Raw genomic sequence first — 27,955 nt, 5'->3', positions numbered from 1 at the left:
ATACTGTGCATTTGAAGATTTCTTGCTATTGTGCAATACTGTGCTATTGTGCAATACTGTGCAATTGAAGATTTCTTGCTATTGGGCAATACTGTGCAATTGAAGATTTCTTGCTATTGAGCAATACTGTGCAATTGAAGATTTCTTGCTATTGTGCAATACTGTGCAATCGAAGATTTCTTTCTATTGCGCAATACTGTGCAATTGAAGATTTCTTGCTATTCCGCAATACTGTGCAATTGAAGATTTCTTGATATTGTGCAATATTGTGCAATTGAAGATTTCTTGTTATTGCGCAATACTGTTTATCTGTTATATATAATAATTTACACACCCTGTTTGGTGTGTATCTCCTGCTATATCAGTATTTGTTGCTTTTATATATAAATCAGAAATAATCAATGGAAAAATGGAAATTTTTTAGAAAAAAAACAAAAAATTATGAAACCCTCCCCCCCCCCCCCCCCCCCCCCCCACACACACCCCAACAAATTTTTTTTAGAAAAAAATAAAAAAATTTGAAAAATCATGAAGAAAAAAATATGAACCCCCAAAAAAATTTGAAAAAAAAAATCCCCTCCAAACTTTTTGAACCCACCTTGGAATAATTACCCCCAAACTCAATCCCAGCCTTCCCTTTGTGTTATGGAACCTTGCATTACAAATTCAGAGAGATCCATACACATAAACACAAGTTATTGTCTGGAAACTAGAAAAATGCTTGTTTTTGGCCCCCTTTTTGCCCCTAATTCCTGAATGTTTGGGGCAATTACCCCCAAACTCAATCCAAGCCTTCCCTTTGTGATATGGAACCTTGTGGTACAATTTCAGTGAGATCCATACACTTACACACAAGTTATTGTCCTGAAACTACAAAAATGCTTGTTTTTGGCCCCTAATTCCTAAACTGTTGCATTTTGAGTTTACAGTTTTTCAAGTCCCTACAAATATTAACTTTATCTAAAAGGCCTGGGTTGAGTGAAATATTCTTGGCAAATGTATACCAAGAAAATGTATCATGCCAGTCCAGCAGTTTCGACAATATAATACACAGAACAAAAAGTAATTTAATTCAATAGTAAAAAAAAAAAATGGCCCGGATGAGGTAACTAGGAGACAGCGTAAAAAATTGGCAGTGTTATAATTTAATTATTCTCATGATAAAAGGATACATAAATAAATTGCTTGCCCAGCACAGCTGGATACGACCGCAGAGGTCCAACCCTGAACAGTTGGGGCAAAAATGGACACAATTTTCGCGCTTGATACAGGTCTGAATTTGGATTGTAATTAAATATTTGACACAGAATAACTGTAGTCAAAGAACTTAGAATTGGTTATATGATTCGAATTTATATTCAATTTTTTGCTTTTGTGCAATACACTATGCTGTTGGGAATTGACCCTCCCCCCCAAAAAAAAAAATTTGAAGAAATTTTCTTTTTAATTACTGAAATCTGAAATGAGAAAAAATTGCCCCCCCCCCCCCTTAACAATTTCTTTCCCCCCCCTTTTTTCCAACTCCCCCCCTCCTTTTTCCAAAATAAAAAAATTATTTCCCTCAAGATATGGTCATAATCTCAATTCAAATTTCCAATGCAGTTTGCAACCATAATTACCCATTTAAATACATCATAAAAGTCTTAAAATAAAAAATGACATACATAATCATGGCTAAAATTAATATTCCTTAATCAGCATTTTTAAATAGTAACTTTTAAAAATAAATTGACAGCTAATCACCTCAAGACGATACAACATTTCTTTATACTTAATTTAAAAGCAGTGTAAGGGAGGTAATCCAAACTTAACATTGTACTTTTTTTTAACTGTCCATTAACCAGGAAACCCTTGTTTCCCCCCCTTTTTAGCCCCTAATTCCTAAACGGTTTGAGCCATAACCCCCCAAAGCCAATCCTGACCATCCCTTTGTGGTATGGAAACTTGTGGTATAATTTCAGAGAGATCCATACACTGTTCCACAAGTTATTGTCTGGAAACTAGAAAAATGCTTATTTGGGCCACTTTTTGGCCCCTAATTCCTAAACTGTTAGGACTATAACCCCCAAAATCAATCCCAACCTTCCTTTTGTGGTTATAAACCTTGTGTATAAAGTTCATAGATTTCTATTTACATTTACTAAAGTTATTGTCCGGAAACAAATGTCTTCGGACGACGACGACATGATACCAATATATGACCGCAAATTTTTTTGCGGTCGTCTAAAAACATAAACAGGTCAGTTAGTCCGATTTATTTATAGAATATCGCTGTGTAAACGTTACAAGACTTAGATAGCGCTAAAACGAACGTTATCATTGAAAATATTTAGCGACTGTTTCTTCTCTTCAAAAGAATCCATTGTTCCATTATTGTACCGTAGAAACGTACTAGCGACGTCGGAAAATTAAATCAAATTTCCTTCCTATTGAATATACAACATGTCTACAGTGAGACTTAGTAAAGTACGATCAAAATGTCTGAGTCCCCTGATATAACTACTGAAGTGTTCGAACTGTTAACAACTATTAATAGCCGATTAATAGTGATTGAGGAAAGAACAAATAGAATTGAGATTATCGAAACAACTTTAAATCAGTTAACAAAAAAGGTCGATAAAATGAATGTTGAAATCTCAAATTTAAACATGTTAAAGGCAAGAACAACCGAGCTAGAGGATAGTGCCACATTCCTGAGTAACCAATACGAAATATTACGGGATGAAAATGCTACCCAAGGCAACAACATCAGACAATTGCAGAATGATGTAGCAAATATAAACGATACAGAAAATAACATCACAGTAGTAAAAGAGAAAATCCTAGATTCACAATGCAGATCTATGAAGAACAATTTGGTATTTTCTGGTCTAGAAGAGTCCGCAGAAGAAGACACCAAACTAGTTTTGCAAACAATCATGAGGAAAGAGCTTAGTGTAAGAAAAGAAATTGCACTTGAAACTGTGCACAGATTTGGAAAAAAAATTAACAAAGGCAAGCACAGACCAATTGTCATGATTGTAGCGAGATTTCTTTAGTATAAAGATTTAGAAATCATATTACGATCAGGACTGAAACTGAAAAACAAACCAAATAATGGAATAAATATATTCAATTCCCTAGAGAGATTGAGGAGAGAAGAAAATTGTACCCCATTATGAAAGAGGCAAAGAAAAAAGGAAAAAGAGCTTACATGATGAAGGATAAGCCATTTATTGATGGAATAATTTACAAAGAAGAGGCTAATAAGGAATCAAGTACTGACCAAAGACTCCAACTTTCAACTTCCTTCTCGGGAACACCGCCAAAAAATTTCTGAAAATCCCACAAACGAGCAAGACCTGGATCAGAATCCAAATCATAGAGACGCGAAGAAGGAGTAACTGATGGAAATACGAAAAAATGTAATTGTGTGCCTTTTAAAAATAATGTTCGTAAATTAAATATATTGAGTTGAAATGTCTGTGGTGTAAAGAAACGACTTCAATACCCTGAATTTATAGAACTGCTTCAAAATTATGAAATTATATGTCTTCAAGAAAGCAAAACTGACAACTGTGATGACATTGACCTACCTGGCTATATCCGTAAAATGAAAAACAGAAATATGACTTTTAGAAAATCAGGTGGACTTATTGTTCTTTATAAAGAAGAATTAGACGAACATATACAATTCCTATCAAGTGATAGTAATTTTGTCATATGGTTTGAAATATCATTATCATACACTGAACTAGATGCTAACATTGTCGTTGGTTCTGTATATATACCACCAGAAAACACAAAGTATAGTTCCCCAGACGCCTTTCGCGAAATCGAAACTGATATTCTGGTTTTCAAATAAATACAAATATATGTGCTTATCCGGCGATTTCAACAGTATATTTACCTCAACTGAAGCTGATTTTATCCCTTTAGACAAAAACGATATTTCTGAAATTTTTAATCTACTGGAATTTGTAGAAAACGACACACATAAATTTGAAATCTATAATATGCCGACGGCTAGAAACAATAAAGATAAAACAAAAAATAATTATGGGAAACTTTTACTAGATTTATGCAAATTTATAAATATAATAAATGGTCGCATTGGAGACAATATAACGGGAGAACTTACGAGCAAAAATGCTGCAGTAGGAGACTTCGCAGGGTCACTGGATTTTATTAACATTGTCTCTAATTCCAAAGTTTTAGATTTTAGTTGTCTATACTCTGATGTGCATTGTCCTGAATAGATATCGATATTAACTTAAATAAACTAAAATGTAATTGCGAATCTGGACCGACAGATCAAATCAGCGAAGAGAAAATAAAAAAGTGGGATATATTATTTAAACAAGGAAGAAGAATTTATCCTTAATTTAGACAGGGAAAAAATTTATGAATTAGAAATTTACCTGGAAGTAACAAATACTGTAGCCGTAGACTCTAACACTATTAACAAAGCTGTTGAAAATTTTCAAACATATTTGTTAATTCTGCTAAGAAAACCTTTGGTACTTTTGAGAACAAGTTACAAAAAGAAATTGGCAATACGAATAAAAGAGTTCATGATGAAAAACCCTGGTTTAACGAAGAATGTAGAATTGCTAGAAAAACTGCTAGAAAACACAGAAGAAAATATAAATTCAACAAAACCGCTGTTAACAAGGAAAATAAAGGACATAGTGAAAGACAATATAAAAACATCATGAACAAGAACATAAAAAAGTTTAGGAAAAATGTTAGAAATGAAATGAAAACAATGAAAACTGCTAACCAAAAAGAGTACTGGAACATTCTAAATAAAGGATAAAAGAAAAAGCAACCTAATATTTCATCTATGATTTCTTCAAAGATGTAAAAAAAGGAGGTAAAGAAGAAGACAAGGAACTCAACTCAGAGGGTATGGAAAATAATGTCCAAAATATTATGTTAAATGAAGTGATTAAGCCTGATGAAATATTAAGAAATATAAAAAACTTGAAAAATAACAAGGCCAGTGGTGATGACCTTATAATAAATGAATTCTTGAAAGCTACATGTGCTTCATCGAAATCATAAACACCTATGTCAAATTATTTAATTTAATGTTTGACACAGGAATCATACCAGATAATTGGTTATCTGGAAATGTACATCCCATATTTAAAAACAAGGGAAATAATCTCCTCAAAATTAAAGTCCTATAACTATCTTGAGCTGTTTTGGAAAACTGTTTATGTCCATACTGAATGAACGATTAACAAAATACTTTGAGAACTTTTCAATAATCCACAACAATCAAAGCAGTTTTAGAAAAAAATATTCAACAACATATAACATATTCATATTACAATGTCTTTTTTCGATTTCGATTTAGCCAGATCCCGAAAGAAAAAGCTGTTCTGTGTTTTTATTGATTTTACAAAGGCTTTCGTCACCCTTCCCTAGATCTTCCATCAATTTCTTCATTTTCCATCAACACTTGATGGACAATTGATGGAAAGTTGATGGTACTTGATGGAATTCCATCCTAAACCAAAAAAATCCATCAAAGGATGATGGAAATTAGGAGTTTTATTTCCATCCGCATTCTTTTGATGGAAAATTTGATGGCATTTTTAACTCCTGATGGAAAATTGGATGGCATTTTTACCCTCTGATGGAAAATATGATGGCATTTATTCCATCTGATGGAAAATAGGATGGAAATGAAGGAAGTTTGATGGAAATTGGACTTAAAAATTTTCTTTGATGGAAAGTGAGATGGAATTTGGACTCTGTCATTTTGCTTGATGGAAAAAAACTTAGAAAATTTCAGCAAAACTTTAACATCCCTTACTGAAGTAAAAAGTTTCCTATTATATTGGAGCAAACAAATTTGTTTACAAGAAGTACTAGCAAGAAAGTTACATGTTGTTGCAGCTGTAAATTGTAACATAATCTCTCAATGTTACTGCAATAATATTTGTTCGTGAGAAAGTTGCAGTATTTTGCTGCAATGTTGCAAGAAAGAGTTTGTTTGTTAGAAAGTTGCAACAAACAATTGCTTAAACTGTGCAATACACTTATGATATCTTGTAACAGGAAAGGAGTTCAAGAATACTTTGGTTTTTATTTCAACCAGTGTAAACTTATTAAATGTGACATATTATTTTTTGTTAAAATTACTTTTTGTCACTATTTATATGACTGTTCTGTAACCAATACTTTTATTTTTACATTTTCCATCAAATGATGTATACACCCCTTGCAGAAATAAATCCTGACAACTTTTATAATAAGGATATCTCAAGATTATCCTGGGATATCCTGAAAATATCCTGTTAGGCTATAAGTCCTTTTTTTTTTAGGAAAAAACTTAATGGGAGAATTCCAGAAAATGTCAGGACTTTCAAATCAAGCAGCTTAAAACTGGGAGAATTCTCAGGATATCTCAAGACTTTCAAAAACCATATTATATAAACCAGAATATATCAGGACTTTTCGATCATCATTCATCCAACTTTCAGGACATTTACAAATTCTATCTGAATGGGAAAAAAAAAAACAAAAGTCCTGGATGATTCCTGGTATTGGGACTTAAGAAAAAATATAATCTGTATTACAAATTCAACCAAATAAAAAAGAAAATCTTTGGGACTGAAATTAACAATTGTTTGTTATATATATATTCACATTCACATAAAGATACAGTGTTCTAGCCAGGATTTAAAAAGGGCAGGGTGCTCTAGTCAGAAAAATGACAATTTTATTCGTAAAATGTCATTGAAAAAAGGGCAATTAAACTAAAATAAAACTCAGGCACTAAGGTAAAATCAAGTTTCAGTTGAAGGGGAGTAATAAAATTCAAAACTTTTGGCACAATCTTTTATGTTTAGTTTTAAAAATCTCGGGTCATTAATAGTAACTAATAACATGTTCACACTGCAGTTGAATTTAAATATTTAGTGGCTTAAGAGTTTCTTTTAAGTTAACCTGTTAGTTACTCATCTTTAGTATCTTGTGCAAACTTCCAATAAATGAATTTCAATTATTATTTTAATGCACTTGATAGATCAATGAATGGAGGTGAAGATGAAAAAAACAATTTTCAAAATATTTATATTTTAAGTGTTTTCAGGTTAAAAATAATTAAAAGAAATATTCTAATATGCAATTGCATTCAATTTGTTTTATATTTAATTAATTACGAAAAAAAAACATAAATTAACGGAATATATTGTGAAAAGGTGATAAAAAAGGGGAAGTAACTCATTTTTTTTTTGCAAACATTTTTGAAATAGACAAATTGTTTTTGACATAAAGCAAAGATTATTGGTGTTTAATTAACAATGTGTTTGACACCAAAGCTGTCAGGTGAAGCCATGCACTTAATGGGTCACTTAATTTTACAGTTTACACAGCTAGCTGCAGTGGCGGATCCAGAACTTTTTGTAAGGGGGGCCCGCTGACTAGCCTATTAAAGGGGGGGGGGCGCTCCAGTCACGCTTCAGTGATTCCCTATATAATCAACCAAATTTTTCCCACGAAAAGGGGGGGGGGCAGACAAGCTTCTCAACTTGTGTAAAATGTAAACAAATCATGACCACGTGTTTTTTGTAATTGTACTGAACAGTTCGACCCTAGAAAATACCGTTCTAGATAATGCGGCCAATAGTTCATCCGCATGCACCCTGTGCCGATTAAATTAGTGTTGTTTTTTTCTTTTATTTAAAACTGGCCAGTTGTTATATTTTTATGCGACACCCTTGATCTATTTTCATAATACCGGTACGGGAATGGATCAACTTCTGGTCGATATAATATGGGGCGAGATTGTCACTTCGACGTTAGCGCACTTGAGAAATACGTCATCAAAATGTGATTACGCTGATATCATGGATATGGAGATCAAACTTGAAAATCCGATGCTGGAAAATCCGATGCAGATGTTTTCAGATAAAGCATTAAAAATTTAATTCAACATGTGTATATAATGATTATAAATTATAATTTATTGAGGAACTATGATTTTTTTATTGTTTTTATTTGAGCAAATCAACATCAGAAAGTCTGAAATCATAAACTGAAAATTATATTTATTTTCAACATGAGTTTTTGACAATGAATAATCTTGTTGTCACATAAGTCATAACAAGCATAACTGGTAGACATGTAAAAAAATATTGAGTTGTGTGAATGGTTATTTGGTGAAAATAATAAGTCGCCGGTTTTTAATCTTCAGGGGATAAAAAAAGGGGGAGGGTAATTAATTTGATTCCAAATGGCTTCCAATGTACTGTATAAACATTGCTTCAAAACGTCTTGAACAATTGATTCTTTGTGGATTTTTTTTTTACTTTTAGGGGATTTAATGATTTTAAAATGGAGCTGCCAGATTTTGATAGTAAACAGATTGCATGCAGATTCCAGTTTCCTTTACTCAGCAATACTAGTTGGAAGTACAGAGACAGTGAATTTAATTACAGAAAGGAGAAGAACTTAACATGTATCCTTTATATCTGATTTTAATTAGGCCTAAATTAATATATTGTTTGTTTCCCCAATCCCGACACCGCGAAGCCAGGTGTGGGTAGGTAGGTAGGGAAATAATTTTATTTTTTCCAAAAAGCTGGAACAATATCGGTCGATCTGGCAAGCCTGAAAATTGGAACTGAATAAAATAATATTTGACTTAGTTTTGACAATAAAATTGTATGAGTCGGACCCGTTTTTGCAGGGTCGGTAGGCCAGGGATTGGGGAAACAAACAATATTTTATTTTAGGCCTTATAATATTTGAAACTGAACAGCGAGCATCATTAAGCCATGGTGAACAATGTGTATCTAAATACAATTATTGAATTAAGACAATGAAATGCTTAAGGGTATACGTGAACATGAGGACGAGGGGTGGGGGTGGGAACCATTTTGATTGGTAATTTAACAATCTAAGCAGCCATTAAAAATGGCCAACAAGTTTGCTAGTAGTAAGTACTAGTATCTAATTTTGATGGGAGTTTAAGGATCTGACATTAAAATAAATACAAGTCAATTTTTTTTAATGGGAACTTGACAGCCATTTAAATAAGCTATTAAACACAGTGATCGGGAAGGACGTCCGCCTTGCGCCAATTGCCCTTTTCGACCAGAAATGGCGCATAGAGTGACAAATGTAAGCGCCCACGTGGCGCACGATATTTTCCACTCCGTTTTGAAACATTTGATATCGTAAAATGGATTTCTGATTGTGTTTCGTGTCGCCATGTGTATGTACAAAACTGTGTAGTGTTACCGCCAATGATAGTAGCACCGCCTATATATATTTTTGGGACGTCTCGGGTGTTTTCCTATGGTAATAACAGCAACATGCGGTATAACTGATTACCCCAAAAAACGTGATTAACCATCATTCATGATATAATTTTTATAAACAACTTTAAATTTGTTAAATTTGGCAAGTACTGACGAGAATTTTGCCCTTATTATAATCTTTAAAGTAAGCTTGCTATTATTTCAATTGAAATACACAAAAGCTTTTGTATGAATGTAGTATTTGACTCCATAAAAGGCGCTTAACTGTCCTTGTCAATTCTTTGGTCTTTGGCTCGTTTGAACATTTTGTAAACATGCCTTCTTCTGATGACATATGTCTCTTGGATTTAGGAAGATTAGTGTGTACACATATTTTGGATTATATCTTTTGGTAAGTACAATATATTAGAATTTCCACAATTTTGAATATATGTGCATGCTCTTTTAGTTCAAAGTAGTGACATTTAAAGTGTTTTATTAACTTTTAAGAGTCAACAAAAAAAGAATGTCATAGATTTATAAAAAGTATTAATAAAGAAGATGTGGTATGCTTGCCAATGAGACAACTCTCCACAAGAGACCAAATGACACAAAAAATATGCATATACATATCATAAAATTGTGTAGGACATGAGTCATATTTTGTATCATTTTAAAACATTGTTTTATAAAATAGTACTTCTGAAAAAGTAATTTTGCTATAAAATTAGAGATCTGTGGTGTGACTGAAAATATGACATTTATATATCCACAAATGGTAAAACAATATATCTTTATATATACATGTATAGTATATACACTACCCACCAAAAGTATGATATAAAACATGGGCAAGACCCATTATGTTATAGTACAATGATTATGAAAAACAAATATTAAACAAAAAAGAAAGGACAACCTCTTTATTTCTAGGGACAGTCACTTATTATAATGATGATAATTTAGTACTGACATGAGGTTTAATGTATTGTACAGTTATATATCAGCTGCTGAACCAGGGTGGTGGTGGTGGCAATTAAGTCAACATTAGGAGTAAGACTTATAAAACTTCTATGCAATAAGTTATGTAGCTCTAAAGCTCAGAAAGGGGGAGCCCCCTTTCCTAAATCCACCTCTGAATATTAAATTTCTAGAAGGATTTGACACTCTTAGAAATTGACCCTGCAAGTGACACATTAATACAAATCTTTTCAAAAAGTGTTATTTTCATTTGATAATTTCAGAATTGACAACAAATGTAACTAACTAACTTTATATCTGTACAATGTTAACTTATTCTTTTATATGCTAGATTCTTTTACTTTTATTTTGCAGAATTTGCCATCAACAAATTCAACATTAAGGACAGCGAGTTCAATGGGACACTGAACGAAAAGATACACACATGTAACAGGACTACCTATAGACGACAGAGAACAAATATTGTTTTATTAAATCACAGAAAATGCCATAAATGGAAAGATTTTCTAAAGACATTCTCCTTACTCATCCATCAAATTCCATCTGATGGTCAATTCTCCATCAAGTTTCCATGCATTTTACATGTAATGGAAATATTCCATTGGTTTTCCATTACATGGAAAATGTTCCATCAGTTTTCCATCTGATAGTAGCCTTTTCATCTAAATTTGGGTTTTTAATGTAAAATTAGAAAGACAGGTAAAAAAGCTTTTGTGAGACCTCGAAATTGAAAGTATTATCTTTTTTTCTTTTATTTAACTATTGTTAATCAATAAAAGATCACAAAAAAATAATCTGTTATCAAAGGGAGACAATTCAATCTCAATCTCAATGTGTTTTAATCACAGGAGAGATAAATCTTGTTACATGAGGAGTTATCTCTTCAACTATAGTCTATTTTTTAAAACAACTTCTAGGTATTTAGTTTGCTTACTCATGTTTTATAATTAGTTCCTCACTTTGGAACCGAAAATGATTTTTTTTTTTATTAGTTGTTAGTGGCTTTGAACTAGCTGTCAGTAACTGCGAGTACTCTCAGATCTGTACTTAGTGTCTTTTTGTTGTTTGGATGTACAAGTACCCGGACACGTCTACTTGTAATTGTAGTACTAGTATTTGTATTTTTATCCATCTGATGAGTTAAGCCTCTTTCAACTGATTTTTATAGTTCGTTCTTATGTTGTACTGTTACACCACTGACCAACGTTAGGGGGAGGGTTGGGATCCCGCTAACATGTTTAACCCCGCCACATTCTGTATGTATGTGTCTGTCCCAAGTCAGGAGCCTGTAATTTAGTGGTTGTCGTTTGTTTATGTGTTACATATTTGTTTTTCGTTCATTTTATGTACATAAATTAGGCCGTTAGTTTTCTCGTTTGAATTGTTTTACATTGTCATTTCGGGGCCTTTTATAGCTGACTGTGCGGTATGGGCTTTGCTCATTGTTGAAGGCCGTACGGTGACCTATAGTTGTTAATTTCTGTGTCATTTGGTCTCTTGTGGAGAGTTGTCTCATTGGCAATCATACCACATCTTCTTTTTTATATCTAATAAAAACCCTCAATATTTATTTGCTATGTAATCTTTGTGGATTAAAAAAAAAGATTCATTATAGGGTAATAAGGGCGCCATCAAATAAATAGACAAGAATGACAATTTAAGACATCGAAACATTCAAAATTCAATTGAGTGTATGGAAGTCTGATTCTTGTTCAATTTATTCTATAGAAAATTTTAAAAGTGACTATGAATTTATTGCAAGAATATTTATTGAAAGAGTACATTTTTATTATTTTGACAACACCTTTGTAAAGAGATATTTTGTATTTTTCTTGTATGCGTTGAGGCCATATATATAGTTGACAGTAAAGAATACGCATGGGGGTTAAAAACGAGACGTGTTAAACAAAATGGCCATTATTAAAGCAAAAGTCCTGACTCGTAATTTTTGCATATAGGAAACAAATCAGGTAGTATAATATATTTTGTGGCCAAATGATGGGTTGTTAATGGGTGCGAGTCATTGTGACATTGATAAGGGGGTGGACAGAATTATGGGAACTATGGAATGAGAGGGCTGGAAATAGGAATTGGATAGATGAAAGCTGGAGTCAGGGTGGTGTTAACCGTGAGGAAAGGATGTTAAAACAGGGATAATTCATGTTGACGAAAAAATAGGAGTGCAGAGGAACAGAATACGGAGTGAAGTGGGAGTTTGGGGAGGGAACTGGGAGTCAATACTCCCTGTCTACCCCCTTACTGATAGCCAAAAAAGAAAAGGGGTTGGGGGTCATGTATGTAGAAGGAGCAATTCTGCAGGGGATGCTGACCACAGCTTGTTCTAGTTTGTAAACTGATAAATAAGAAGACGATTGATGCCTTATGTAATAGCGCTATCTAAATAAAAGAAAAAAAAAAACTAAAAAAAACCAATATATAATTTATTCAATTTGTATCATGTAGACCAAAAGTAGAGAAATTGAGCATTGAATGACTGCAATAATCATCCGTTTTAAGAACGCATATGGCAGATGCACTAACCTCATAGGGAGATTTTGGAAGAGCACAGCTTCCCATAGTTGGACTGAATGTCAGTCCACAGACCATACATCGATGATGATGGAAGTTTAAAACCACCTTGACTGGCTATATAGCATTCGCCTAGTTAGCCCTGCATAGCGCCTTTTAATGTTTATAAAGAATTTAATTCGATATTATAATTCCAAACAACTTATATAAAATGATTAAGTCTTTCAATGAAGGTTATAAATGATTAGCAAGGATGCAAATACTAAACTTTAGAACCTAAATAAATATCTTTAACAAATGAATTCAAAATAGCAATATCTATTCAATTTAACAAATATGTACTGAATATAAGTGTCATGTAAATCGTTAAATATAGAAACATGCAATTTCTATTTTTAAACAAGGGAAATAAAAATTACATGATAATCCTATCTGCCAAATGTATTTAGAAACAATTTGTTTTTATAAACAATTACTAATTAGAAAAAAAAACACACACACTGAAGATAACATGTGTTTTAGTTGCAACAACTTTATTGTTAATAAACAACTGCCAACCTGTACCAGAAATAAACACTGGTTTGGAACAAACTATACACTACGAACGACAACTCTACCTAGTATGTTACTCTTATTTGTTGATAATATAAACAAAAATTGATTTAAAAAAAAGCGGTAATATGTAGCAATTAATAGAAATCAGAATACCGTAGTAAAAATCATAAGGAAATTGATCTGCTTTGCCGCCCGGAGATGCCGATAAGTGAACTTGTACAAAATCATGTTTTCAGGGGAAGTGATGAATTGTCCTTGCCAAAATAACAATTAATTCAGGTATCTGACATTGCTAACATATATTGATACCACGATAAAACATTGATAATACTGTCTTGTTAAATATACCTAATTGTCAAAGAATGCAGCAATAGTGTCGTCATCGACGGCCAAAGAAAAAACCGTGATGATAAAGCATGCAATTCCGGAAATTGACCGTCTCCGAAAATATTAAATTCTAAAATTGAATTATCGTCCTTTTCGCGCCAGACGACTATTGAAAAGGCAACTGATAGCAAACTGACCATCAGTTTTCCATCAGATGGCAAAAATACCATCAATTATCCATCAGATGGCAAAAATACCATCAATTATCCATCAGATGGAAATTATGCCATCAATTTTCCATCATCATGAACACAAATTCCATCAAACCTTTTCCATCAACCATTTTCCAGCATTGATGGAAAGTTGATGGAAAGTTGTTCCAATACTCCATCAACATGATGGAATGTGATGGCATTTTTTCCATCACAAAATGGTTGAGTTCCGCAATAGCCGTTCCGGGTTTTTTTCCGTTTACGTTCCGACCATTAGAATTTACAGATTTTCACTTCCGGGACGTTCAACCATTTTACGCAGGAAAATTCATAACAAGCCATTCATCATAGTATAACAGAAAGGAGAGCGACCATGTATTAATTCTATTCAACTAGTTACGTTAATTAATGGTAAGGTTAAGATTTATGAGTATGCTTCTTGTCATAAATGTGATAGTAAAGCGTAAAAAGCACGAAATTGGAATCAATACATGTGAAAACAAGATGTTGTTTTTCTTCAACCAACACGATTTAAAGACAAATTCTTACACATATATCCGTGTTTGTTTGTTTGAAATCCACATTTTGAACATCTGTGCCTCATAATCATAAGATTTTATTCGAAAAACATAAGAAAGCTTTAAAATGGTTAAGGAGAATCCTCATAAAATGATAAATACTATAAATTTATAGGATATATTATATCCAAAATTGGGTACATGTATCATTACTATCAGATTACCGACTATTTAGTGTTAAAAAAGAATTGTATATCTTCATAATACCTGTCATAATGCAAATATTCATTTACATGGCAAAGTTTTTACCTTGAACATGTTGAAGTTTAAGACCATAGTTCAAATGAGAACTTTTAAATACAAATCCTACTTTTTGAAGGCTGGTCCAAGAACACTGTTATCGTTCTTTAATTTTCCTGGTCCACTAATAGTCCCTATCGTGGACAGTGTATTAGTTGCATTTTTTTATTTCTTCATTTTGTATGCCTCAAATATGTAGCTACATGTACATGTATATAATACGGTTAAATACCATACTAGGGGTGAAATTACATTGCTAAACAAATTTGGGTCATAAATTTTAAAGTAAAGTTATGATTATTGCAGTGTTTTCAATTTGGTCTAGACAAAAAAGGTTAACAACTAGTATATCTGAAGCATTCAAAAGAATTCAAGACCCCAGGCCCCTTAACCTAAAATTTTCCATACAATTAGTGAAGAGCTGATGAATTTTTCTTTTATTTGGATATACATGTATATTTTTTAATTTGCATTTATTGTTTAAAAGAAACGCACTACGAAAATAACTATGTTCTATGGCCAGCTGTTAACTTTGTTCCTGATGATCATATTCAGCATGTTCAGTTATGTTGTCTTTATGCAAAATGAAGTCCCTTACCAGAATGCGTGCACCACAACAGAAAATATCTTTAAATCCAAAGCTTATATTTTTATCAATGACAATTTGTTGGGTATAACATGTATAATACCCATTTATGAGGATCCAGATCCTCCTAAACCTTTATAGTATTATGGATTAACTCATGTGCATGTAACATGATTAATCCCCTGATAAACATGTTAATATTCAACATGTACAAAGTCTTTAAAAAAAGTGAAAATTTCGTGAATTCAAATTTTCTCGCATGCATATTCGGCTCATAACAGGATATAAATGTTTGGCAAAGTCTTGTTTTCTACCTGTTTGTAAGCCTTGTACAAATAAAATTTACATTTCGAGTCAGTTAATGGTTATTTTATTGATATCTACACATATAAAAATAAAGAGATGTGTAATCAACACGATCAATGCCAATGAGGCAACAATCCACCAAAGTTCAAATGAAGTGGATTTAAGCAATTATAGGCAACCGTACAGCCTTCAACATATATTGACAAAACCCATACTCTCTAGTCACTTATAAAAAGCCATGACAGTACAGTTATGAAACAATTCAATTGAGAAAAATTAACAACCTAATTTTTAACAAATTTTGTCAAAACAAATTACCATATGAAATGTGACAATTATCAACCAATGACAACTACTGAACTACAAGCTCCTGACAAGAACAAGCTGCAATTGAAAAAGGGCTCAACTCATAGGGTTGATTTAAAGCAGAAAAAACATCATACAATTCAGACAGGAGGTGGCCGCTTATTTATACATCACTCCCGTCTTCCCACTTACAAAAATGTAACTACAGGCCTGTAAAACTCATTTGAACAGGCCAATGGAATCTTTATAAACTTTTCAAAAAATTGAGCTTCAGGCTTGTGGTCTCAAAAGTTTACCGTGAAGGCTGTTATGATAATTAGGGCCCCGCCGAATGGCGGACGCCCTATAGTGATCAGTCTGTCCGTCTGTCAGTCCGTAACAAATTATGTCCACTCTATATCTAGAGAACCGTTATGATTTCAAAGTTTATACTTGACATGTATATTAACCAACACCAGAGGGTGTGTCATAATTTATGTACAGCTTCCTAGGTCAAAGTTCAAGGTCATAAACTTCGGTTTCAGTTGACAACCCCATGTCCAATGATAGAGATACAAATTTTTTACCACACATTATTCACAGCGGGGCCCACAGAGATGGCTCCCATCTCAATGATATCTAGTTATTTTAATTATACTGTGTAAAATCTTGATATTTTAAATTATTTGAGACGACACAAAATTGCAGAAAAATATTATGCTTTGAAAAATTTGAAAATTTCTAGTGAGCGATAAGAGTTTAATAATATTTTTTTTTTCCAGAGTTATGTCATCAGATACAGAGTCAGAATGTCAAGAAGAACAGCTGTCATTGGCAGAACTGTCAAAATGGAAAGTTCCGGAATTAAAGGATTGGTTGGAAAAGCGAAAGTTAAAGAAATCAGGTCTAAAGGATACATTAGTCAAACGTGTATATAGGGCAATGTCAAATGAGGACTCAGACTTTTCAGAAGAAGAAAGTTTTCCAGTTATTCCAATTGATTTAGTTTCAAATCCATGGAAACCACTAGACTTTACTGATATTCCAGAAATATCCATTAAAGATGTTGACAGCTATTTCATGTACCACAAAAATCCCACAACTGGGGAGAGTACCAATTTTGAAAGGCAAATGAAAAAGGCAAAAAGATTGTGCAACGAAGGATTCATAAGAGACATTGAATATAATCCTATTAATCAAGGATCAGAACATAATTATTTTAGGAGTAAATGTATGCCTTCTATGAGACAAATTGTACAAGTCGGAGACACTGGAAATACTGCAAAGTACTATTCACTGCATATAAGTACCATCAAAGTCACTGGCCTAATTGTTAGTGCTTTTTGTAACTGTAAAGCAGGGGGAGCAGGGTTATGTGCACACGTAGGTGCACTTCTGTACACACTTGTTAAGACAAAAGATGCATGTACATCTAATGCATGTGGATGGGATAGACCTAGGCCACTACAAAGAAAACCAAGTCCAAAACGAGTGTGTGACATTAAATTTGTTAAAACTGAAAAAGAACAAAAAGCTGAAAAAATAAAACCATACCCTGGAGTATATCAAGCTGGACCTTGTAAAGAAGAAGGCAATTTATTCTTGCATGATATATTAGATGGACTAAAGGATGTGTACCCCGAGTGTGTACTTTATCAGACTTTGCGGCCGGAACATGCAAACATTGATACATTTTTAGATCTATTTCAAACCAATTTTACTTATATGGATAATGTTATTATCAAATCAGCAGAATGTTTAAACGTATTTGAAGCGTTTGTTAACAGCTTGATGGTCACTTCCAACATTAGTGAGAATTTAGAGAAAGCTACAAGGGGTCAGCATTTTAATGTAAATTGGAAGAAGGCCAGAAGTGTATTAATTACAGCTTCAGTAATGGGGGAAGTTGTCAAGCGTAAAAAACTTGAGCCTGATAACTTGGTGAAAAAATTGTGTGGGTACATTACGATACCAGATGCAGTGAAAAGTCTTCAATATGGGCGCAAAAATGAAGCTGTTGCAATTGGGGATTATACAAGGTCACACTTGAAAACTTGTGATGATGTCCGTATCGAATCATGTGGACTGTTAGTAAATCCCACCTATCCCTATCTTGGTGCAAGTATTGATGGTCTAGTGGTATGTTCTAAGTGTGGAACTGGCATTGTTGAAGTGAAGTGTCCTTATGGCTCTGATGTTAATGACAAACCTTGGAGAAATATGCTTCCCATTGAATGTGGCAAGGACAAAAAATTCTTTTGTACAGAGAGAGACTCTAAGCTTTATCTTGATGAAAATCACAATTATATGTATCAAGTACAAGGTCAGCTAGCACTGTATGAACTAGATTGGGCAGATTTTGTTGTTTGGACAAAGAAAGGGATAAATGTTCAAAGAATAAACTTTTCACAAACTCTTTGGGATGAAATGTTACCCAAGTTAAAGAACTTCTATGTAAGTGGAATTGTTCCAGAACTTTTTACAAGAAGAGTAAGGAGAGGAAAGTCTCTTTATTAGAATATTAAACCCAAGTCAGATTTTTACTTTAAATGTTTGATTGATCCTTCATGACTTATTCATGTTATTTATGACATTCTTTTTTCTTCATCATATAAAAAAAGAAGATGTGGTATGATTGCCAATGAGACAACTCTCCACAAGAGACCAAAATGACACAGAAATTAATAACTATAGGTCACCGTACGGCCTTCGACAATGAGCAAAGCCCATACCGCATAGTCAGCTATAAAAGGCCCTGAAATGACAATGTAAAAACAATTCAAACGAGAAAACTAACGGCCTTTTTTAAGTACAAAAAATTAACGAAAAACAAATATGTAACACATAAACAAACGACAACCACTGAATTACATGCTCCTGACTTGGGACAGGCACATACATACATAATGTGGCGGGGTTAAACATGTTAGCGGGATCCCAACCCTCCCCCTAACCTGGGACAGTGGTATAACAGTACAACATAAGAACGAACTATAAAAATCAGTTGAAAAAGGCTTAACTCATCAGATGGAAAAAAATACAAGTGGACGTGGCCAGGTACTTGTACATTCCAACAACAAAAAGACACTAGGTACAGATCTGAGAGTACTTTTCAAAATTAATATTACTATTTTATACATAAAGATCTAGAATGTTTATGATGACTTCTACTGGTATGTACATGTATAAGTAAAATATATATAGAATTATCTGTGTTGAAATATAACCAACGTGTATAGTTCGTACATGTATGTGTAAAAGAAAACAGTTTTATTGTCTTTTACTTCTGTCCCAGAAAGCAAAACATACATGTAGTGATAGTGACGCCATGAAACAATATTACAGAAGGTAGATGATTTAAAATACTTTGTATAAGATACCTTATGTTACAAAATTTACATCTGTCATATGTCAAACGTCCTTGACCATACATGTATATGCATGTTGACCTCATTTTCATGGTTAGGTGATTGTTTGGAAAAAAGCTAAGAATTTTTTAATTTGACATTCTCTTATTTTGAGTAATAAGTTCACTGAATTTTGTAAGTTTATACATTTTTACCTTGCAAGCCTCATGACATGTCTTTCAGACAGTTTTCATTTGCCCTCAACTACATTTCATGGATCAGTGATGAACAAGGTTAAGTTTTGAAGGTTATAAACAATGGTTGGAGAGTTGTCTCATTGGCAATTATACCACATCTTCTTTTTTATATTAAGTCTATATCTCAGATATTGAAAGCAATAGGTCAACTATATTTGGTGTATGGTATATATGCATATCCAATTGGCAGGTGTCATCTGACTTGTGACCTCATTTTCATATACTGACAATAAAGAATATGTGAACTATATTTGGTTTATGGAATAATTAAATGGTGTATATTTATATCTTCACCAGACTTCAAATGACTTAGAAGTTTATAACTATAGGCTAGGTCATTGTACAGCCTTCAATAATGAAGCAAAACCAGTAAAAAAACGAAGCAAAACTTGATATGTTGAACTTTTAACATGAATAAATAGCAAATATACATCATTTTACATGATATACATGGATATAACAAAGTTTCATCTCAAATATAAATGAAAACAGCAATTTAATAGTAAAGCTCATTTTCTGTACAAAAAAAAAAACACCACCTTGTAAAACTTTCATGTTGTCAATCATGTCAATCATTTTTAAGAAACAGAATACAATTAAAGACTAAATAATTTTCTCTTATCAAAACAGTGAAAATCTTTAAGCATGATAATTTGGATTGTTGATAATTCTATACATTATCACATGCATGCATTAAATTGAAAGAAAAAAAAATTCTCATGAGCTATACAGAAAATTACAATGTATCAACAAATGGGCTTTACTATATCCCTTTCAATATTTTCACTTCAGAAGTGGAGGTAACAAATTGGTCAAAGCAGTGCATATTAGTACAATTTGTTCTGATAAATGGGCTTCAGTTAATGGAATGCCAGAATTCAAAATGTTAAAGTTCTTAATTTGTTCCATTTTCATTTCAACAACTATCCTTGCGGATGCAATATTTGTAGTTTTAAAAAAGTCTTTGGAGGACATTTGACACTTTGTTGATACTCTAGGTGGCACATTTAAACCAATATCAGCTGGTAACAAATCCTCTATTGTGAAACCTTTGTCTGCCATGACAACATCTCCAGGTGATAACTTCGGTAAAAATCCGTCATGTTGAGAAATATGTCGATCTGACACATTTCCACCCCATAGTCTAGACACAAATGTCACCATTCCATTTGGTGCAACACCAATCAATACTTTTAAAGTGTTTGAATGTTTATACTCAGACCAAGTTAACCACTGTGCTTTCAATGAAGTTGGTTTGTCAATATAAAATTCTGTGCAGTCAACAACAATTCTCGTATCAGGATGTCCTGTAAAAAGTTTTGGCAAATTGCACATAATTTGTTCACGTGTTGGCCAAGCAATCAGTGTCAAGCAATGATCATATAAAAAATTTATCCAGGTGTTCATTATTCTAGATACAGTAGATTCGGACACACGGAAAATGTCTGCAAGATGTTCATGTCTAAGTGCTAATCTTAATCTCATGCAAGTCATTAAAAATTCATCGATTGGCCTTAAAAATCTTTTCTTTCCTGGTTTGCAAACACCTGGTTCATGGTAAGTTTTTTGTCCCATTGATCGTGCCTCTCCTTCCCAATAATTTAAATTATCAGCACCATGCTTGACAAGTGTGCTAAAAAACATCCAAAAGACTTTAAAGCCGACAAACCCAGTATAAAACCGAACTTTTGCATCATCATTTTGAATGTTTTCAATAGATATTCTCGGTAGGTCTGCCTGCACCTCTACATGCTCTACTGAAACAGAAGAGAAGGAACTCTCTGTTTGAACCTCTACTGTCTCAGTAGATATGTTTTCTGTGTTAGTCTCAGCATGGTTTAAAACTACACCATCAGTTTGTGTTGACACTGATCTGAATTTGCTGTATGGTTCAAGTCCAACTGGGTTTTCATTTTCTTCAGCATCATTCAACTCATTATTATTGCCTAATTTCCTAATCAATGGTCGGCGGGGAGTTTCCTGTTTTTTTGGCTTGCTAGGGAATATGGTTGGTATGGATTCATCTGTGAATGTCCCTTCAAAATGAGCACTGCACACTCTAGTATGGTCTTTCACCACCAAATTTGCTCTTACATTGTTCAATCTTTGAATCCATAGTCTTTTGATGTGTGCTTTCTTTTCTGACATTGGGAAACGATGCAAAATAATTTTGTTGCCATTTAAATCTACACTGTCAGAGGTGTTGCTACATCCCGGAACGCAACAGTATCTTTTACCCATCCTAAAAAAAGAGAACTTTATATATATTGAATGCAAGGTTTTCAATATGTACTGTAAATTTAGCAATTATAATTTATTGCGAGATTTTAAATAATGTGAGTAATGTGACTGGATGAGTATATATTTATTTCGTTTGTGCTTGTATTATATTTTCCCTCCACAGGTTATATATATAAGAAAATTAATAAAAGATAATAACCATAGGCGTTTCCAGGGGGGCCCAGGGACCCCCTTTCGTGGAAAAAAATTGGTTGATTATATAGGGAATCACTGAAGCATGACTGGAGCCCCCTTCACTTCTTTCACAGATCTTTCATTAGAATTAAGAGATAACTGTATACAGTATATATATTTTCCGCATATGTGAGGAATATAGTAATTTGCTGTGAAAATAATTTTATTGCGTGCGAAATAATATGTTATAACAATTTGAGACATCAATTTTAATAGTATTTGATATTCAAACCAAGTGATTTTAAATAAGAAGCGTATTATTGACTGATATAAGTATTTTTTTTCCCTGTGTGAGCCTATGACAAACTGTACAGCTTAAGACTTCGTCACATACTAGTAGTAACATTTGTTATGATGAATTTGTTGAGGTTCTAAATGGGGTGAAAAAGTTGTATATATACCCTGGTAGTTTTCTGAATAAATGCTAACATCTATGGATATCAACACATTCGTAATCTGTAATATATATCTATACAGTATGAGTATGTCTCATTGTTGCAGGATGTACGATTGCCCATAATTGCTTACATCCACTTCATTTGAACTCGGGTATATGATTGTCTCATTGGCAATAGTACCACATCTCCTTATTTTTGATATGACAAAGATGCAGTTAGGATTTAACTTTGAAGATTTATAGCTGACATGTAGTATTTCACACTCTTCATAGTTGACTAAGGTTCATATTGACCCTGCAGTCACCTTTAGGCTAAGGTTGTGTTTCTGTGTTTTCACCTCAAAATTTACTCTGAGTTTCATAGTATAGCATGTCCAAGATAAACAAAATGCAAATTAATTTTATGTTTTAGAAAATTAAAAACTGAGAGCATGATATGAGGGCCTGTAGGGGGTCCATTGTTCTCTATTCTCTTATTTTGTAGGTCATTTTTCTTTTTTCATTAATCTTCATTCTTTGTACTGTTTGCACATTATTCTCTAATCATTATATTTTAATATATATCCCATTATTCTCTATTCTTTTTTTTAATTTGTTTTTCTATATATTCTTTATCTTAAAATTTAGCACTCTAAGACTAATAATAGCTAATATTAAAACACTCTCTGCTATGCCTTACAACTTTTCCAGATGCAAAGGTTTGTATGTATTCAGAGTAAATTTTGAGATGAAAACACAGCCATTTTACAGGTTGGGAACAACCCCTCAATGTAAAGTCTATCCCTTTTATAAGGGGTACAGGTGAATATTACAAAATTCTTGGACATGTTTTACCATATTATGGCATATAATACAAGATAGATGTATAGTTCTTAGAGAAAAGTTTCATTTCTAGTGATATATTTTTTATTTTTTTTTTTGTAAAAACAATTCTTGGTAGAAAAGGGCACATATTTATATTATTTGATGAAACTTTGCCTAAAGAACTTTATATCTATCAGTATCTTATATTACATGGTCAAAACATGTCCAAGAATTTTGTAATATTCACTTGTATCTCCTCTTTATAATTAAAAGAAAGTGGACCCCACTTTTATAAATGTTGTTTCAAAAATAAATAATTTCCCCCCTTTTTAGTTAAAAAAGATAAGTTTTTCTGGTTTTCTAATTATCCACAACATGAAAATAAACCCTTGTTTGAGGGACATTCCTCATTGAGAGGGTTGTTCTCAACCTGTTTTAGCCCAAGGGTACACATAAATACAAATGCGATATACTGGTCCTGCCGTGTACGATTTTAACGTACAAGATTTACGCAAAAAATGTACAAAACTATAGGAGATTGGGTCAGAATCCATCTTTCTAGATGAAAAAAAGTTTGATTCTGTATTAAAACACATCTATATATGTTGTACTATACCAAAGCAAAACTGTTTACCTTTATATATTATCGATGATCGGAAATAGTAAGTTAATTTTGTGAATTGCGTCTTGTTGATTGTGGCTGCTATGATATGTTGATGATGAGAGACGTCCCGGAAGTAGATGATAAAAATAATATCGGGAACGTATACGGAAAAACAACCGGAATAGCTATTGCGGAATTCGACCATTTCATCATGTTTGATGGAAAATCTAGGGAAGGGTGTAACACAGTATGGAGAAACGGACTATGGTTTAAGATGGAGTTGATTAATATCAATGGAAAAATGCACAAAGTTATACATAGTATGTACAACAACATTAAATCACGAGTTATAATAATCAAAAGTCAGATTTTTTCCCGTGTAACACTTGAGTAAATTTCCCCTCTATTGTTCTCTTTATATATAAATGACCTTACAGATTATTTATTATCAATGAATGTGAAAGGTTTGTCATCGATATCAAATTGCCTTGAAAATGATCTTGATATTTACTTGAAGCTTTTCATCCTATTATCATGATTATACGCCGATAATACTGTTCTAATGTCAGAAACATGGGCGGATTTTCAAATGCAACTGAATTGCTTCAGTGAATATTGTGATACATGGAAACTAAAAGTGAATGCATCTAAAACTAATAATATAAGGAAAACGAACTTGAAATTGTGAACGAATTCAACTACCTTGGACTGTTGCTAACCAGATTTGGATCTTTAAAAAAAAGCAAAGAAAAAGCAATCAGAAAAAGCAACGAAAGCTATGTACAGTGTACTTAAATATAAAGAGGGTAGACAATGTAATTTATCTACAGAATGTCAGATAGATTTATTTGATAAACTGGTGAAACCAATTCTTCTTTACGGATGTGAAGTTTAGGGATTTGGAAACAATAACATTATCGAGCAAGTTCACCTTTTATTACATATTAAAAGATCTACCACAAGCATGATTGTGTACGGGGAAACCGGACGATGTCCATTAGAAATAAGCATTAATTGTAGAATGATATCATATTGGTGCTATTGCTGGTAGATGAAAATAAGTTATCATCCATTTTATATAAATTTGCATATTTTCGGTATCATACATGCAACGATGATATTGTATGGATAAAGTACATCAAAACCATATTGGACAATGCTGGATTCTCAATTCTATTTCATGTGCAAAATACAGACCTAACAAAATGGTTACCGAAAAGTCACAAACTTCGATTGATAGACCAGTTTAAATAAATTTGGAATTCGGCTATCCACTCCTAAACATGCATCACATATAGGCTTTTCAAGGAAAATTTGGAATTAGAAAATTATTCAATATTAGCAATGACCGAGATATATATACACTCTGCAAATTCCGAAACTTCAAATCATTCACTCCCAATAGAAAAGGGGAGATGGTATCATTTTGACAGAAGTGAAAGAAAGTGTTCTATATGCCAGAATAGAGATATCGGAGACGAATATCACTATATTTTTGTTAGCCCGGCATTAGAAGATGAAAGGAACAGATTGATACCAAACGAACTGATAAGCAGACATAATGTTTTAAAATTCAAGACACTGTTTAACTCAAAAAAACAAAAGACACTCAAACAGCTTTGCAATTTCATAAGATGTATCAACAAAAAAATTACTCCTTCTCAACCATAATTTCAACATATTTAAACACTAAAACTATTTCTTTTACAAGGTTTATTTACTTGTTTTGTATTCTTATATTTTTATTTATTTATTTAACTATTTTTATTTATGTATTTATTTATATTTTGTATGCATGTTTTTAACTTCTCTGTAACCTTTGAACTTGGATGGTTTTATGAGAAATAAACTATCTATCTATCTATCATAAAAATGTCACAATCTAAAGAAGTGTACATTATTTTTTCTGGAGACAAATTTTGGCTGTTAACAAAATTGAAGATAACATAATTGACAGGTTTACAATTGTTTCAAAAAACAAGACAATTGTTTTCTTTAAATAATATCTTTTCATAAAGTTCACTTTATTCATAGATAAGAAAAATTTTCATTAGCATTTTTAATGAGCATTTATCAAATTTACAATCAAGGAGAAAGTGTTCTTCATCGTCCAGCAAGTTGCACAGTTTACATATTCTATCCTTTCTAGGAATTTTATATTATCCACTATTTTAACCAAATAGAAGATAACATATTTGACATGTTTACGATAATCATTGTTTCAAAAAACGTTAAATAATTTCTTTTCATAAGATTCACTTTATTCATAGATAAGAAAATTTTTCATTAGCATTTTTAATGACCATTTATCAAATTTTGATGATAACTAGGTGGGCATTTGGAAAATTAAAGTCTCTTTAGTGATTCTTCATGCAAAACTCCTGTTTTAAGATTTGAAAAAATAAAGATAGACAAAAAATAGTTTTTTCCTAAACCATATTCGTAGTTTTCCTGAATAATAATAGATTGTACAACTTTGTTTTCAAAATTGATTGTAAAAGGATTGATATTGATCATTTTATTTTGTTAAGAAAACAGGCTTGATAAATTACTGGCTTCATGGTTCCTATAAACATATCATTTGCATGATTATAAGTTATGATTTATAATTATTCATTTAATAATGCAAATGAACAATTGAATACAATGTACATCATCTACAACATGTACAATAACTTTTTTACTTAAAAAATAATTATTTAAAGGATTCTCTGTTTTGTTTTCAAATGCTAGTCAATAACTTATCTGTGACTTTTTGTCATTTCTACTCAAGATTCTTACCAAGAAGAAATTAAAAGAATAAGAACAAAATTCAATTAAAAAAACCATACAAAAATGAATAATCAAAGAGCTGAAAGCTCTGAGGAATAAAATGCTTCGCTGGGGCGCAGCTTGATACGACCGCAGAGGTCGAACCCTGAACAGTTGGGGCAAGTATGGACACAAAATTCAAGCTTGATACAGCTATGACTTTGGATTGTCATTAAATATTTGACACAGCATAGGTTTCTGACACAGGATGAATGTGGTGTAAGAACTGGAAAAAATTTAATTTACCTATTATGGTGGAATATCCATAAACTAAATTGTTTGTTAATTTCAATATATCAAAGAATATGTAGAATTCAATGTTTGATGTAATGTAATAAAGTTGAAATTTGGACCGTTTTTGTTCAATGTGGACCAATTTGGTAACATGTATAAATAATCAAAAATCTAAATACATGGGAGCCCATTTAAATACATCATAAAGGTATTAAAATAGAAAGTGACATCATAGTCATGGCTAAAAATAAACAAAAATCCTTAATCAGCAACATTTAAAGTAATATCTAAAAATAAAATTCCTTTGTAACCATAAAAGCCCATTTAAATACATCATAACAGATATTAAAATAGAAAATGACATCATAGTCATGGCTAAACATAGCAAAAAACCCTTAATCAGCATCATTTAACAGTAATATCTAAAAATGGAAATTACATCATAAAGGTATTAAAATAGAAAATGACATCATAGTCATGGCTAAACATAGCAAAAACCTTAATCAGCATCATTTAACAGTAATATCTAAAAATAAAAATTTCTTTGAAACCATAAAAGTAAAATAGAAAATGACATCATAATCATAGCTAAAAATAAACAAAAATTGTTTTTATTGGCAAATTTTAAATGGAGTTTATTATACTAAAACAATACATTTGCAACCATAAACATGATAAAACCCCATTTAAACACATCATAAAAGTATTAAATAATTCAACTACATCATAAGGCTATAAAAATAGAAAATGACTTCATAGTCAAGGCTAAAGGTAAACAAAAAACCTTCATCAGCAAAATTTTATATTGGCAAATTTCCAATGAAGTTTATTACACTAAAATTGTTGGCAAATTTCCAATGCATTTATTAACAATAAAGTTATTGGCAAATTTCCAATTTACATAATTTAAAAGCAGTGTAGATGAGATATTTAAATGAGTTTGAATTACCAACCTTACACTGCTTTTAAATAATGTTCTTTACTCAATTATTTGTCTATTAAAATGGAAACCCTTGTTTTTTAACCTTTTTTCCCCTTATTCCTTAAACATTTGAGCCATAACCACCCCCCCCCCCCACCAAAGCCAATTATTATTTTCCAATGTAACTTAAATTTCCAATATAAATAATTTTAAATTTCAATTCCTCATGATATATAACCGTATCATTATTATTTTCTTTCATATAT

General features: G+C 32.2%; 3 protein-coding genes across 3 annotated transcripts in view; 1 reads left to right on the top strand and 2 right to left on the bottom strand.

The window, feature by feature from the left end:
• LOC127726393 (beta-sarcoglycan-like) overlaps positions 1–27,955 on the bottom strand; it is a 102,095-nt gene that overhangs the window by 9,898 nt on the left and 64,242 nt on the right. The window lies entirely within an intron of this gene.
• Positions 14,085–18,406, top strand: LOC127726378 (uncharacterized). Its single transcript, XM_052233762.1, has 2 exons — positions 14,085–14,254; positions 16,621–18,406. The coding sequence occupies exon 2, from the start codon at positions 16,625–16,627 to the stop codon at positions 18,353–18,355; it is 1,731 nt and encodes a 576-aa protein (XP_052089722.1). The 5' UTR covers positions 14,085–14,254; positions 16,621–16,624; the 3' UTR covers positions 18,356–18,406.
• Positions 19,696–23,910, bottom strand: LOC127726389 (uncharacterized). Its single transcript, XM_052233787.1, has 2 exons — positions 23,753–23,910; positions 19,696–21,684 (listed from the first exon to the last, which is right to left on the bottom strand). Exon 2 carries the CDS (start codon positions 21,681–21,683, stop codon positions 20,226–20,228), a length of 1,458 nt encoding a protein of 485 aa, XP_052089747.1. The 5' UTR covers position 21,684; positions 23,753–23,910; the 3' UTR covers positions 19,696–20,225.

The sequence above is a fragment of the Mytilus californianus genome, unplaced genomic scaffold (genome assembly GCF_021869535.1).
Source record: "Mytilus californianus isolate M0D057914Y unplaced genomic scaffold, xbMytCali1.0.p SCAF_17, whole genome shotgun sequence".
Taxonomy (NCBI): domain Eukaryota; kingdom Metazoa; phylum Mollusca; class Bivalvia; order Mytilida; family Mytilidae; genus Mytilus; species Mytilus californianus.
The sequence above is the reverse complement of the archived record's forward strand: the minus strand, read 5'-3'. Positions and strand labels throughout refer to the sequence as shown.

Bases quoted from the DNA above. Each gene is read 5' to 3' on its own strand.
- LOC127726389 (XM_052233787.1), bottom strand. From the start codon at position 21,683: ATGGGTAAAAGATACTGTTGCGTTCCGGGATGTAGCAACACCTCTGAC.
- LOC127726378 (XM_052233762.1), top strand. From the start codon at position 16,625: ATGTCATCAGATACAGAGTCAGAATGTCAAGAAGAACAGCTGTCATTG.